Source organism: Parasteatoda tepidariorum, chromosome 6 (genome assembly GCF_043381705.1).
Source record: "Parasteatoda tepidariorum isolate YZ-2023 chromosome 6, CAS_Ptep_4.0, whole genome shotgun sequence".
In the NCBI taxonomy this organism is placed as follows: domain Eukaryota; kingdom Metazoa; phylum Arthropoda; class Arachnida; order Araneae; family Theridiidae; genus Parasteatoda; species Parasteatoda tepidariorum.
This window is the reverse complement of record NC_092209.1, coordinates 57,998,233-58,012,943: the sequence shown is the minus strand read 5'-3', so window position 1 is coordinate 58,012,943 and position 14,711 is coordinate 57,998,233. Positions and strand designations below refer to the sequence as shown.

At 31.3% G+C, this 14,711-nt stretch overlaps 1 protein-coding gene across 1 annotated transcript in view; it reads right to left on the bottom strand.

Annotated features, from left to right (window-relative positions):
* The window catches only part of LOC107449074 (inactive dipeptidyl peptidase 10-like), a 516,153-nt gene extending 506,692 nt beyond the window's left edge, over positions 1–9,461 (bottom strand). Inside the window, exon 1 of the mRNA XM_071182413.1 lies at positions 8,976–9,461. Coding sequence (XP_071038514.1) covers positions 8,976–9,101 — 126 coding nt within the window. The 5' untranslated portion in view covers positions 9,102–9,461. The remainder of the gene's footprint in view (positions 1–8,975) is intronic.
* Between the last annotated feature and the right edge of the window lie 5,250 nt (positions 9,462–14,711).

Here is a 14,711-nt window from a genome sequence, read left to right as displayed (position 1 = left end):
TGTTAGCTATCGTACATCACGGATGGCATCTTTAAAATAATTTTAAAAAATCTATCAGTTAGTTTGAATAACTACAATTCGTAATGTTGAAACCTATGAAAAAGATTTTTTTTCATACTTCCTTCTCGTCCGGAAAAAATTAAGTTTTTGAACAATTTTAAGAATTTTTCAATACAATTACCGTTTACACCTACTGTTCAAATTTCAAAACTCTAGTGCTAATGGTTTTGGAGTTATGATAAAGACTCCAAGGGCATATACAAAAGCTCTTCCTTTTTATAATTGTAGATTCAGTGATATTAGTAATGCTTCATGCTATATTTTATAAATGATAATTTCCACATGCTGTGTTGTGTTTAATCTCGATAAAATAATTTGATACGGATTTTGACTATAACTGTAATAAACAAAATGCATTGTAAAGTAAACAAGTATTCTCAAAAAGTTCATTTTTTAAAATATTTACGTTCTAAGATATTATGTAACTTTTAAAACATTTCATAAACTGACGCATCATTTCAATTATGCACTTAGAAAATAAATTTTTTATGTATTTAGTAATTACCTTTTCTGAAAATAATATAATTAACTAAATTTATCAAGAACTAGAAACTGTAACTTTCGCATAAAATTTGCTGCTTATAAATTAAAAAGAAATTAACAAATGTGGTGACAGCATTCATGTGGGTGAAACCCGGTATCTTATTAATGAGTGCATAGTTCGAGGGCGTTGTCAATATTGATTTAAGAATATTCAAATTTACTACAATGTTTCCACTGTTAACATTTTTCATTAATGGCGAAAATTAAGTTATTAATTTGTTGCGATAATTTAATTCACACTAAAAATTCATTTTCATTTTATTGTAAGAAATCGGTTGAATGAACTATTGAATGTTTACTGAATTCCTCTGCTTCTTGTGAATTCTTCTGCTAGTATTGTCAAGATCTCTATTGTCTAACAAGTATCGAGCTAAACTGTTCATATATATATTGCTACTTAATTATTATTCTTATCACGTAACAGAAAACTTTAATTCAACCTTAATTTAAGCAATTTATTCATATAACAGTTAATATTTATGAATAAATTAATAATCTGTTTAATTATGCAACAGATGGGGTTTGTAAACCTTAAAATCAATTTCGGGCCAAAGCCAAATATAATTTATAAGTCAATTTTTTTATAAAGTTTAAAAATGCTCAGTTATTATCTAAAATAACCACAATAAAATAAGTATGACTGCACGATTAGAGTGTTTTGCATCAAATGAATATAAACAAACACTGTAAGAATTTTTATTTTTAAATTACGGTAAAATAACCGGCGGCAGTCTGCCTATTCAATCAATCGAAAAGCTTATGGTAAAGATTATTTTTTTACCTTTACGGTTTTGAAACCATTTACAACTAGTATGGTTAGAAAGGAAAACCATGATTAAAAAACTGCTAGCATGGTTTCAGCAACGTAAATAAGAAATTTAACTGGACACTGGAGCTAGGTTGTGATTAAGATATGTTTTATGAAATGAACTGCAGAATGTGCTTTAATAAGTTTATTTACTTGCTTCACCAATCGTAAAGAGATGGGAAATACTAGACATTTTTGTATTAGGCAGGTTTATGGTGCTGCCATCTATACGTGAATCAGAGTATCTTATGCTAATAGTCCAGAGTCGCAAATTGGGGAGTACAGGACACTGAAAACTCTTCATGTGTTATAGGGGATAGAGGAAATATTGTGGTATCTTCCGTTCTGTCGGTCATGAGATTGACAGGATAGCCGTCTTGGCTATATTATGTACCCAGCTATAAGGAACTATGTGACGTCATTAAATGGGCCTAGTTGGTGCGATAAAATTTTGGTTGTTTAACCACATTAAGTAAATGCAGTAAGTAAACAGATTTTCTCCCAGTTAAGAGTTTGAATACCACCTTATTTATGATTATTTGACTATTTTGCTTGAATATGGTAAAATAACAATTAAATAAATTGTTATTTAACATTTATTTAATTTCAAACAGTGAAGGTTAGTGAAAACATACTTCAAATTAATGATTTGGTCGCACACGTAAAGCATGAAACAAATTAATGCGCATGACGTGTGAACATAACTAATACACGTGAGATTATGTGTTTTAGTAATTAAGCGTATACGCCTGAAATACCATTGTACACAGAGAAGAAAAATCTGATAAAATTACCGTATTTGTATGGCAATGACATTCCTGGTAAAAAATATGATATAATTCGGTAATGAAACCAAAATATACGATATATAAATCGTTCATTCGATAATTGCACCTTTCGTTTGGTAACGGTTTTCCGAAATTACTGGTTTTTAAAATTATAGTTCTTTTTATGACACATTTAAAAATCATACAAAGCAGAAAAGGGAATTTAATTAAATAAATTGTTCAGATATTCTCTAAGGTGTCAGGATAAAATTACCAATTCATCAGTACTGACATTCAGTTTACCGATTATTTGGTAATTTTAACCTTTTGATTTTTATGCCGTTTACCAAATAGAATAATAATAGACATTTCAATGGTTATTTAAAATGGCGGTATAGGCAAAGGGCAGATAGGAATTTAGTGACGGTTAATTATTCCTTTTCCTAATATGTTCTTATATCGGAGGGGAAATAGGCCTAATTAATGATTTCAAGCGTTTTAAAAATACCATACTCAGATTGATTCAGCTATGGTTTCTGTTGTATGCATCTCTTATTTATTTATTCTCTTACATATTTGGGTTTTTTTTTTTTAATTATAAAAATATCTAAAAAAACTTTTTTCGAACTGAAAAACAGCACACATTGGTGAAAAACAGCGAGAATATACCTCCTGTGTTATAGAGGGATTTGCTTCTACATCCATGCTTCAGAGCTCTAGTGAACGGTGCTTTTTAGTGTTTCCATAGAGCAAGAATTACGGTGAATTTTACCGTATTCTCGTAATTTTGGCCATACCTTTTTCTCTGTGTACCAAATACAAATAAAACTATTTTCATTGATATCCATAAAAAAACCTGCAAAAGTTTAATTTCTGATTGCCTATGTTGAGGTGATTAACAATAAATCAAATAATTTAGGCTCACCATTAAAGTTCAGAAATTAAAATTTTGCACCAAAATTGTTATTTTTAGACTGCTAATGTAATGTCAGATTCATTCCATACTGCTTAGAGGTCTTGACAAAGAAATATCTATATTATATAAAGCGCTAATACGTACGTATGTATGTATGTATCAATAAAACCGATGATATTTCTTTTCTCGCGCTGGCAACAGTTTTCATTTTTAATTGATTGGATTCGGCGCGCAAGAGCACGTAGTGAGCAACCAGATAACAATAACCAGAGTGAGCATTATCAGGTTGTTCAATTCAGATTCATGCACTAAAAACATGACAATATTTAATTTAAACTCAATTAGGAATTAATTAATTAATTGAAGTGAGAATGCTTTAAAAGGCCGCTGTTGAATTGATATTTTTCTACTGGGAGCTACCTAAACGTCTAAAAAACGTTTAAGTGTTTGTATTGAATGCATTGAATTTTTTTATATTTCGCGTTTATTTATGCATTGAATTTTCACGCTTTAAAATGCAGAATATTAGTGAAGCAATATTTGATAATTTATTTTGCTAATATGTTTCTTATTTAGCTAATGTTTTGATTTTTTCACCATGTACAATCTAAATAGCTAATATACTTTTTTAAAAGCCAATAAGAACATTGGTAGAATTCATCTACAGAAGTACAATACTATGTCTTTGATGATAAAATACTATGTCTTTGATGATAATATATTATGTTTTTGTGCTAGAACATTGAGCTCATTGGCGAGAGAGCGCAGCGAGCCATGGTTCACGGTGTGAACCACATAGGATTGCGTAGCAATTCTCGGGGGTTGGCGAGCGTTAGAGAGCAGGGGGCGGAGCCTCCTAGTTTAATTTAATTATGGTTATAATTACAGATTAAAGTTGTTAAACATTACGCATCAAAATTGAACTTAGCTTAAACTAGCATTTATCAACCTGGTGATTGTGATCCCCATCATGTCGCTGATCCAAATCAAGGGAGTGATGAATTTAAAGTGACATACACATAAATATAATGGACACATTTTATCAGATTTTTAAAAAAATCATATATTTTAAGGAAATAGCTCAAGCTATTTAGCTATTGCTCAATTACTTGTTACGCGCGCCGTTTCAGGCCAGTGGCTGGAGATTCGGATCCCGGTTCGAAGGGGTCGGGGCTTTATGATCAAGTCCACTAAGAACTAGCGAGTACATGTGAAATCTATGAATTCGAAAGTCCAGTGGTCGGTCACTGATCCGTATCATGGGAACAGGGGTTTAGAGAAAACTTTCTTTCGTTTCAAATATACATCTAAACTAAAGTGGCGTCACGAATGAATTTTGCTGCCGTCTATCTCTGAGATTCTGAGCTAAGATGCTCCTTATCCCTTGCGGTGCTCTCTTGTCCAATGAAAGGCGAACCTTCTGACTCAATTCGCAAAAGGACAATGGTTGGCGAGGTAAGATTGCCCAAGTGTCATTAAAAACAACAGGACTAATTACATTTTGCTTTGTTATCTCTGCATATTTCATGGGATAGTCAACCTTTCTTTCCTGTTAAAAATTTTCCCATACGTGGTTTCAGGTTAGAAATACATTAAAAATGTCTTTTTTTCTTAACAGTTTTAGGCAAGGAGTTGAAAAGTATTAATTTCTCATTTTTCATTTTAAAAAAAAGCAGTTAACAGATCGTGCAAAATCCATAACATACAAATCAGGCAATATTTCTGTAAAATAAATACGTAAATAAATAAAAAATAAAATAAAATTCTAAACAATATAGCTTCAGCTTCTACAAAATGTTTATACATGCCCAACCTGTTATGTGTAAAATTGTATTCTATAAAAAATATTATGTTGGCCAAAGAGAGTTTTTGGAAAATAGACAATCTTAATTGTTTTAGAAAACTTATTAAAAGCGAAGCAATCAACCTTATATCATCGCTCAAAGTGAGTAAGATTTTAAATTAAAATTCCATTTGGAATTATCCAACCCAACTGTTTCTGAAAAAAGTTTTAATGAGTTTTCAAATTTCAATACACTGCAAGCTACGAAACTGTTTAAATACAAAAGTACGATACTTAGATCAACCTATCCAATAGATACCGAATTTAATGAGAGATAGTTACGAAACAGCAAATGGATCTTTTATTCACTGGACTATGGGAAGCCTTTTCAGAATTTAAAAAGAAAAAATTCTACTATAAAACTGTGATCGACAATTCATAGCAATTATTTAAGAAACTGGAACTATATAAATCAAAAAAAAAATTCATATTTCGTATAATAAAAACGAGTCCAAATCTGAAAAACGAAAGTAACTATGAAAACTAATTTTAAAAAGTTAGACCTTTTTTAGTAATGAAATTGAATTTTTCCTCCTTTTACTCAATGTACACTGGTGGACAAAATTAAGAGATGGAAAGCATTTTCGCACATTCATTCGCACATGCAAGACACCCGCACACCGCTCCATGTGTTTGACAATGGTTCCGTGAATGCCCAGAGGTACAGGCAGGAGGCCCTAGAGCCCTATATGCGTCTTTTCAGGGGCGCTGTTGGCCCTGAGTTCATTTTTATGGATGACAATGCGCGACCACATAGGGATCTCATGGTTGATGAGTATCTGGAAAGCAAGGATATTCAACGAATGGATTGGTCAGCCAAATCCCCTGACCTGAATCCTATTGAACATGCTTGGGATGCTCTTGGGAGAGCTATTGCGATGCGCCAACCTCCCCCCAGAACCATTCTGGAGTTAAAAATTGCTCTGGTGGAAGAATGGGAGGGTCTTCCACAAGTCCTCCTTAACTCCCTTATTAACAGCATGCATACTCGTTGTGCATGCTGTCTGTCTGTCAGGGGTGACCATACACCATACTAGAGGCAACACACATTGTACAAGCCTCACTTTTATTGTCATCTTTTATCCTTAAGTTCAGACTACATTGGATTTATTGGCAATAGGTCTTGCCAGTGAATGGCACTTTCATTTTTGTTTTGCATACTTTATTATCGTGGAATAAGCTATATCCATACCAAATTTCATTTATTTATATTCAGTATTTTTTTAGATATTTGGGAAAATGTCTTCCATCTCTTAATTTTGTCCACCAGTGTAGTTTAAAATGTTTTCTTTAACAGTAATTGGGTATTATTAAGTGATAGGTTTCAAAGCGAAATATCACTCACATAACTCCTCCTTTTCAAATGTTTTGCATAGTCAGGTTTTGCAAAACCATTTACAGGATCTTCCGTAATCGCCTCTAGTACTGAATATTTTTATAATGCTTGACAAAAAAGAATAAAAATGGAAGCTGCAAATAAATATACAAGAAAAGAAAAAACGCTATCAAATTTCAGTAAATCTGTAATTATATTTCTATAATTTATAACCTGCGTTGAACAGTCAACACTTTTTTGGCTCCCATGAAAATGATGGGGTGAGGTTTCACCCTCTATTTCTCACTCCCGTGATATTCACAGACTGGAGTGTTCAGTAGTAACGCGCCAATAAAAATAAAAATAATTCATTTCTTTTGCACGGAAAAAATTTATTTCCCATTTTACACACCAGAGGGCAGTACCTGGATATTTTTGAGGTAATTGTAGGTAGTTAGGTTATTTTAAACCAGTTGCAGCACTAATCAAATACGTAATACAAATGCAAAAGACAAAAAATAAGCACTTTTATGACCATTTTCTTGAAAATTAACCGATCGTTAAGGAGTTAACAGTCCAAAGAGACAAGAGAACTCCTGGACAAACATTAGGACAAATTGTCATTCGTGTAGGATTTATTAGTAAACTAATTCTCAATTATGTTGCATGGAGAGAAAAACTCAAAAACCTCCCACGGTTATCCCAACGGCAAGGAAAGCCTAACCCATAATGCATCCACCATTGATGATATTTTACGTCATCGCTGTGGTTGGTACGAACAGAGAGCAGAAATCGTATCGATCAACTATCGCTGAGATTCAAACTTGAGCCACCTCATTGAAAGGTAAGCGCTTTATCTTCTGGGCCACCACGATTCAATAAATCAGTGAATTTTTTTTTTTTTTTATGACTGTCGTTGAACAGTCGTTGAACCAATTTTGAGTTTATGACTACCAATGTTCAACTCGGTAGCCTTGTTATTTTGAACCCAATCCAGAAGAAAAGGGAACTAATGGATCAGGTACTGGGAGAAAATTGCCTTCGTGGAGGACATCTTGATGAAACTAACCCTCATTTACATTACAGGGAGAGGAAAACCACGAAAACTTCTCGTGGTTAGCCAGACTGCAAATCATGGTCCACCTACCTCTGAGGATATTTTTCGTGAACACTGTGGCCGGTGTCAGCTGGGTTTGGAATTCAAATCTCAGCCATCACTGGGATTAGAACCCGGGTCACTTCATTGGGTGGAGAGTGCCTCTATTCCCTGAGCCACCATGACTCAACGAATCAGTAATGAAGAAAGTGAGATTGGAAAGTCAAAACTTGTTTTACACCAAAGAAAACAAGAACGAGTTGAAAACGTTCATTAAAAAACCGCCAAGTTTCCTCCAGGGCAATCAAATTTATTTTGATATTTTTAGGCCCAACTTCCTCACAACGTTGACAACGTTTTTATTTTTTTTCTCGATTAAACATTAATTTGCAACCCATAATACATACACTTTTTTACTTCCTTTTTCATCAAGGAAACAAAAAGTATACATTGAGAGTGGTTATTTCGGAAAACCAGGAATAATAACTCTTACATTTACTTTTAACTTTTTTTAGCTACCCATATTAAAAAATTAATATTTAACACCTGTTGTTGAAGTTATACAAGTAATACATTGTTTACTTAATTTGAGGAATAATTCATCAAAAAATTTATTAAAAGTTTGAAATATTCGTGAAATTTAAGGAATTCAAGAAAACACCGCACTTTTAAATCGTTAAGTTTTAAATCTAGTGATCATCATCTTTCTTGATTATTAATTAAAAATCCAACGCAATTTATTATTTTAATTTATTTAAAAATTAAAAGGATTTTATTAAATTACATGGAAAAAAATAATATTTTAAATAATGTACATAATTAATTAAAACATAGAGTAATGTACTTAAAATAAATTGATCAAATTTCAATGATATTCATCCTAATATGTACCGTTTAAATTTAAAAACTTCCTTTACAAATTGAGAAAATGTAGAACGAATCATTGATTAGAATGAAAAATGTCTGTCTGATTTATATCAGGTAAAATGTAGTTGAAAATATTGAAAAAATTTGTGATCTAAATTTATACATAATTTATTTAATAGATGAAAATTAAATTATTGAAATAAAGTCTCAACAGTTATAATATTTGATTATTTAAAGCATTAAATTTTTAACTTTTGATTACTAAAAACCATAAAACTTTTAACTTTCGTAAAAATAATTCTTAAAATTTTTTATATTTTATTATTGGAAAAAATTATTATTCATTTATTTAAAAAACGCTTAACTTTTAAATTTTGATTATAAAGTGGGATCTGTAGGAAAATTTTGTTACACTGTTTTCACCATTTAAATAGTACGAATTATTTTAAACATTTTTCGTAGTAATAAACCTTCTATAATACCTATTATAATTTATTAGTAAAAGCGGAAGAGAAATTCAAAAACAGTGGAATTAAATGTTAAATAATGAAACTGGATTTTGGGTGATATATTTAAAATTTATAATGTGAATGTATAAAATTATTTTTTCCATTTTCTTGAAATTATTTTTTTATCCATTTGGGAAAAAGTGCTGTTTTGAGAACAGTTTTAGTATGATTTTGGATGATTAGAAGAGATTCAAAGTATGATGAACATATAATTACTTTTCCAAAACTTAAAATAAAAAAAATCTACTTACCATGTCATCAGCAAGAGCAGCATTTTCTTCCCCTTTTTGACCACTGTCCGCTTTCTTGTAACGTGTAGACCCTCCACCACCTCCTCCTCCGCCCCGACCGGACCCGACACCACCTGAGTAATTCATATTCCTTTAGAATGAAATTAAAAGTTCCAAAACCGAAACCTCTTTTTAAACGAAAGATCCAAACGGAAAAATCAGACGATAAAAGCGGGAAAAAAAGAAAACAAGACAAAATCGTTCGAAAAGTGTCCGAAAAAATCAGTAGGTAGGAATTCGTTGTTGATTTTCCCTCCTCCCTCGTGCTCTCAGACGACACGCGTGGGGGTGCAGGGTGGACGAGAACATAGAACACTCACAACAAACACACAGACACAAGACAGTGTGCAGACGATCGGGAGGTGAGTTCGTGGAAAAGAAGGAGTTCGTGGCAGTCGTCTGTTTCTCACTGCAGTGCGGGGAGTGTTCCCTGATGCCTTCTCTTCCTTTACGAGGGGATGGGGTGGGATTGTGCAAGGGATCAGTTCGTTTGCGCAGGCCGGGCCGCGCAAGTCATCCCAACACAAAAGCACGTGACAATCCCAAGTTGGGGGCTCAAGGTACCCAAGTACCCCGGAATGCTTATTTTAACTCTCCATCCTCCGGCTTTTAAATCGAAGAAGAAAGGATAAGTTTGGGAGAATTTTCTCCGAAACATAGATCTTTGACTTAAAAAAAATCGCCAATAGTGTATTATAAAGATTTTTTGATAATCACAAACACAACTTTAGAAAAAGCTTGTATTTATATGACTTTTAGTTCGAGATTTATGATTCTTACCATAACTATTATTGATTTTCACGCAACTGATTTATTTGGTAAGAGACGCATAAAAGTATAAACAGTTATTGATTGGTCCTAAGATTGACAACAAACATAGCATGACGCAATATTTTAGTAATGTTGTTCCAAATTTACAAATTTATTTTTTTTAAAAAATGAAACTTAGAATGAAAAGGATCTCTTTAAAAGAAATTATATAAATGAGAAATTTTATAAAACAAAGTGCGTCAAATTACACAAAAATAAAATTACTCCCAAGAAAATCTCATCTTACTAAGCCAGTTCTGATCGAATTTCGTTTAAAAACAAACACTTCTCTTCTCTTTTCTTCATCCATTAAAAAAAAATAATAATATTTTTCTGACGACTTTTATTCTTTTTTCTGTCGTATAAAAATTTTATCGATCGCTTATTTATCTGTAAACGTTTATATTTTAAAGAGACGAGAGGCTGTTAGTAGCATTATATTTAGCGGGAAATATTTTTTTAAAGGTACGTATTTAGAAGAGAAAAAAAAAACCACACTAACTTTTTTTCAGCAGGTTTTCAAATGTTCTACTGATAACCGAAAATACTTCACAAAACATTTTACTCCCTACTTGTCATATGATACAACTTATTAGTATATTTTTAAAAAAAAAACACTAATTTCATCCCCCTTTTGAAAGTTTAGCAATTTCTTTCGCATTTTTGGGAATAAATGAGAAGTTGTGTGAACATGCCTGAGGAATATGTAAGCGTAAAATTATACTAATTCACGCTGTAAAAACAATTTATCTGTTATATTTCAATTTAAACTGATCACTATTAATTTAATTAGGCCACTAATATTTAAATACAAAAAAAAAAGTTTCGAAAATCACATATTGATCAAAACTTTGTAAAAAAAGAATTTCAATAAGTGAGTTGATGTATGAAAATTTGATGTTACATCGCCTTGTGTAAATGCTCTTAATACTTAAATTTTAACGACTTTAAATTGTTTATGTTCTAGAATTTTAAAAATCTTCATGTTTGAATACACCTTGCATATTTTTGTTCAGAATAGTTCACATTTACTAATTTAATCATGGCTTCGAAAAATATATACATATTTCTAACTGAAATGAGTTAGTCTTTTTTTATTGCCTTAACACACTAAGGAGAAAAAAGTATGGTAAAAACTAGCAGAATATGGTAAAATTTACCGTGTCGCTTGCTCTATAAGAACACTTAAAAGCTCGGTAAAATTTTTAACAATGTGCATTGTAAAGATTTCTGCAAAACTAACAATAAAATATAATTTTATAATATGTAATAAACTTTTATAATAATAATGCAATTTATAATGTGTATAATAAAATTTTATAGTATGTAAAAGATTAACATTGAGTAAAAGAATATTTTATTTACGTTACAATATTAATTAAAATAACTGAAAAATTGTTTTTCTTAAATATAAATTTTGAAAATAGACATCGGTTCACTTGGCTTATAACAAGTTTCTTAAATAATTTCTGTGGTTTGTAGAGGAACCATATTGTGCCCCACTATGTCGTGATACCTTAGAGCATGTCATAAAAACCATTTATTCAGTTAAATTTACTTTTCAGTTTTTAAATTTCTCTAAAAATGTGGTAAAACGGACTATAATTTCGACAACCAAAATTTCTGGCAAATTAGTGCTACTTGGATGGAGAATTACCAAATGAAAAGTTTAATTTTCATTAAAAAAAAAAACATTCCCTCAACAGCCCATTATAGACCAAGAGGGTCTAGGAGGTTAGGGCAATTTTGAGACCAACGGCATGATTGTGGTAATGGTGTCAGCACCGCGCACAGACTGCCTTTACTTCTCAGACAAGTTCGAACCCATTGATCTGAAGCTGGGTGAGCTTCAAGTCGCCACTGCGGATTGAATCCCAGTTCTTCACACTGACAGTTCAGTGCCTTAACCACTGAGTCATCGTGATTCTATAAATATCATACATTTTAGTTTCATCGAACAAAGTTATGTTGCTGTTTTGTTTATCGAAATTGTCACTACCATGCAGTACTGTCATTTTACCGAAATTCTTTTCTCAGAATAATGTCCCTCAAAATTTTATTGATGACTTTATATTTAAACAGGCTTGTATGAAAACCAAAAGTATAATATCATTGATCCCTCAACTTATGAATGAAAAAAAAAGTTTAATAAGTTTTGCAGATTATCTTTAGTATCTTCGCGTATTACTTGCTTAATTTATTAACCTTAAATATGGCATGCATTAATAATTGATTAATGAATAACGTAATTTTGTTTCATTTCTAAAATTAACATTTATCAACAATTTTGACGTCAAAATATTACGGATTTCAAAAATTTACAATTACCTAAAAACCTCTTTCACGACGTTTAAAAAATTGTTCATCACAATGTTTGGTAGTGAAAAGCACTTTTAATGTGTATTCAAAAGATCCTTCTCAAAAATAAAGTGATATAAGTGCACTACTTTGGTGTCACAGGTTAACATTAAATAGGGAGAGAGAAAAAGCTCCATCAAATACTGTCGAATAACTAATGAGGAAAGGGGGGAAACATCGAAATCAGTTTAATTGTTTAAGGAAACTTGGGTGCGTTTTTAATAATCAATCACTTTACAACTCCTCCCTACTTCCTTCGGCTGTCAAACAGGTTTTGATACTTTTAATTCCGTTATGCGCAGTAAGGATTCTGCAAATTTTGATAAAATTTTTGCTCTCGCTAATCCTTTCCTATTTTTATTGCTTGTCCCCTTCCGACCAAAATCTGCAAAAAAAAATTTCACTTTATATATTAAGTGGATCATCACGGAACACCATGCATGCTAACACAGTATACAGGACTTCTAGAATCTTAACTAAGAATAAAGCAACAAAAAATACACAATAGGGTCACAAATTTATATAATAAGAGGAAAAATATAAAATGCTCTCAAATTTTGTTGAATCACAAATTGTAAAGAAAAAACCATCAAAATCAGTGTATGAATCCCCCTTCAGACAGTTTAAAGGATTTTACTTCCACCAGGATAGCATAGAGAGAACTGTATGAACGTAATTTCTTTTTTTATTCAGTAACCAGTTTAAATTTTTGAATCATTTGTGTTGTATTTTATGTATTTCAATGTGTTCTTTTGAAATTTAGTTACCAAGTTTACGACTGTAAGCATTTTTAAAAATTTAACTTTTAAAAACTCTTACTACTGAAACAATATTTTAAATTCTCTTAACAAATAGAAAGTTTCTTCTTAGTGTTATATTTATAAGTGATGAATATGTTAGGTACAAAAGTTAGATATAGTAATACGAAATCTTTACCTGCAAAGTGTACACTTCGTGGTGCGTTGCACAATTCAGTTACGTCACTTCTGCGAAGCGGGCTGCCGTAATGAAAAGGTTAACTGAATTTAACTTACTCAGACTACAAATTCTAATAGTATTTTTTAATAATTTGGAAATCATAATGTTTCACAAATTCTTTGACGTAAAATTTGTAGAAATGTTCACGTTAAATTATTTTTAATTATAGTATCATTTCACGCGAAGTGTGCTAAATTAAAAAAAAATACGCTATACCCTGAATAACGCTTGATCTAATAACCTGATTTTTAGATACAAATAACAAGCAATCTCCTTTGCTAAACGAATCCATATAAAATACGTTAATTAAATAGTGCTAATGTATTTTATACTACGAATCCAACACAACATCATAATCATTTTGATCTGAACGTTTGATATAATAACTGGATTTTTACATACAAATAGCAAGCATTCTCCTTTGCTGAAGGAATCCGTGTAAGACATGTTAATTAAATAGTGCTAATGCATTTTATGCTACGAATCCAACACAACATCATATATTTCTTTATTTTTCAACTCACAAAGCGCACCGCGTAAAGAAAAGATTTTAAAAAAATTACTTTTTACGAAAAAAAAATATGTACAAATTAATGTTGTATTCGTTGCCCAAGCTTGAGAAATGTTTTTACGAAAGTTTCAAACACCAGAACTATTTCGCTAAGTAATTGAAAATACCTTTATCTCTCTTTTTACAGACTATAAACGTATCATGTTCTGAAGTGTTGCATCCCACTTTTATTTTCCATTAGATCTATATTTAGCGTTAGACTAAATTCGTTGATTTGCCGAAGCTACGTTGTGTAATATTACGACGAAAAATTTTAATTGTAATTGAAATGTTTGAGGTAAATATTTCCGTAAAATTTATTTTCAGTACTATTTTTAACTTTTTCACTAAACTATGTACAGGAAATGAAGCTGAAATTAATACTAATAGACGACTATCTTTGCTGAACATAAGGAGAGGTTTTCTGTTCTTTCTTTATGACCTCCAGCATATTTTATCTGGTTTATAAACAATATTTGCTGCATGACGGGATGGTTAAGGAGTTAATTCCGGGAATAGAACCCAACGGTAAATTAGTGGTGATTTTCTGATGATATTTCTATTTTTTAACGTAACTTTATTTCACAAAAATTGAACCTGCAGAATTGAATACAGAATTTAAAGCATCTTGATTAGTAATTTATCATCCTAGTTTTTTAGCTGAGTATTTTGCAGTATAAGTTTTAGATTTTCACTGAAAAACAAATTCTTTTTTTATTGTTTTCTGTTGCATGGGATTTACACTTAGATACTTTAATATAGTTGATTTCAGATCGATTAACAGTATCTCTCTCCAAACTACAGATTCTTTAAAAATTACAATTTTAGTCTATTTCATCTTAAAATATACAAGATTAAGTCATGTAAATACTGCGACATGTTTCTAGGGGAGTTAGGTCACATCTATTTTATTGGAATGCCTGGCGATGTAATCTTACGCCACTAGGGGCGCTTGCCAATTAAGAACTGTTTCTTTGTGCGCTTCTGAACAGTTCATAATA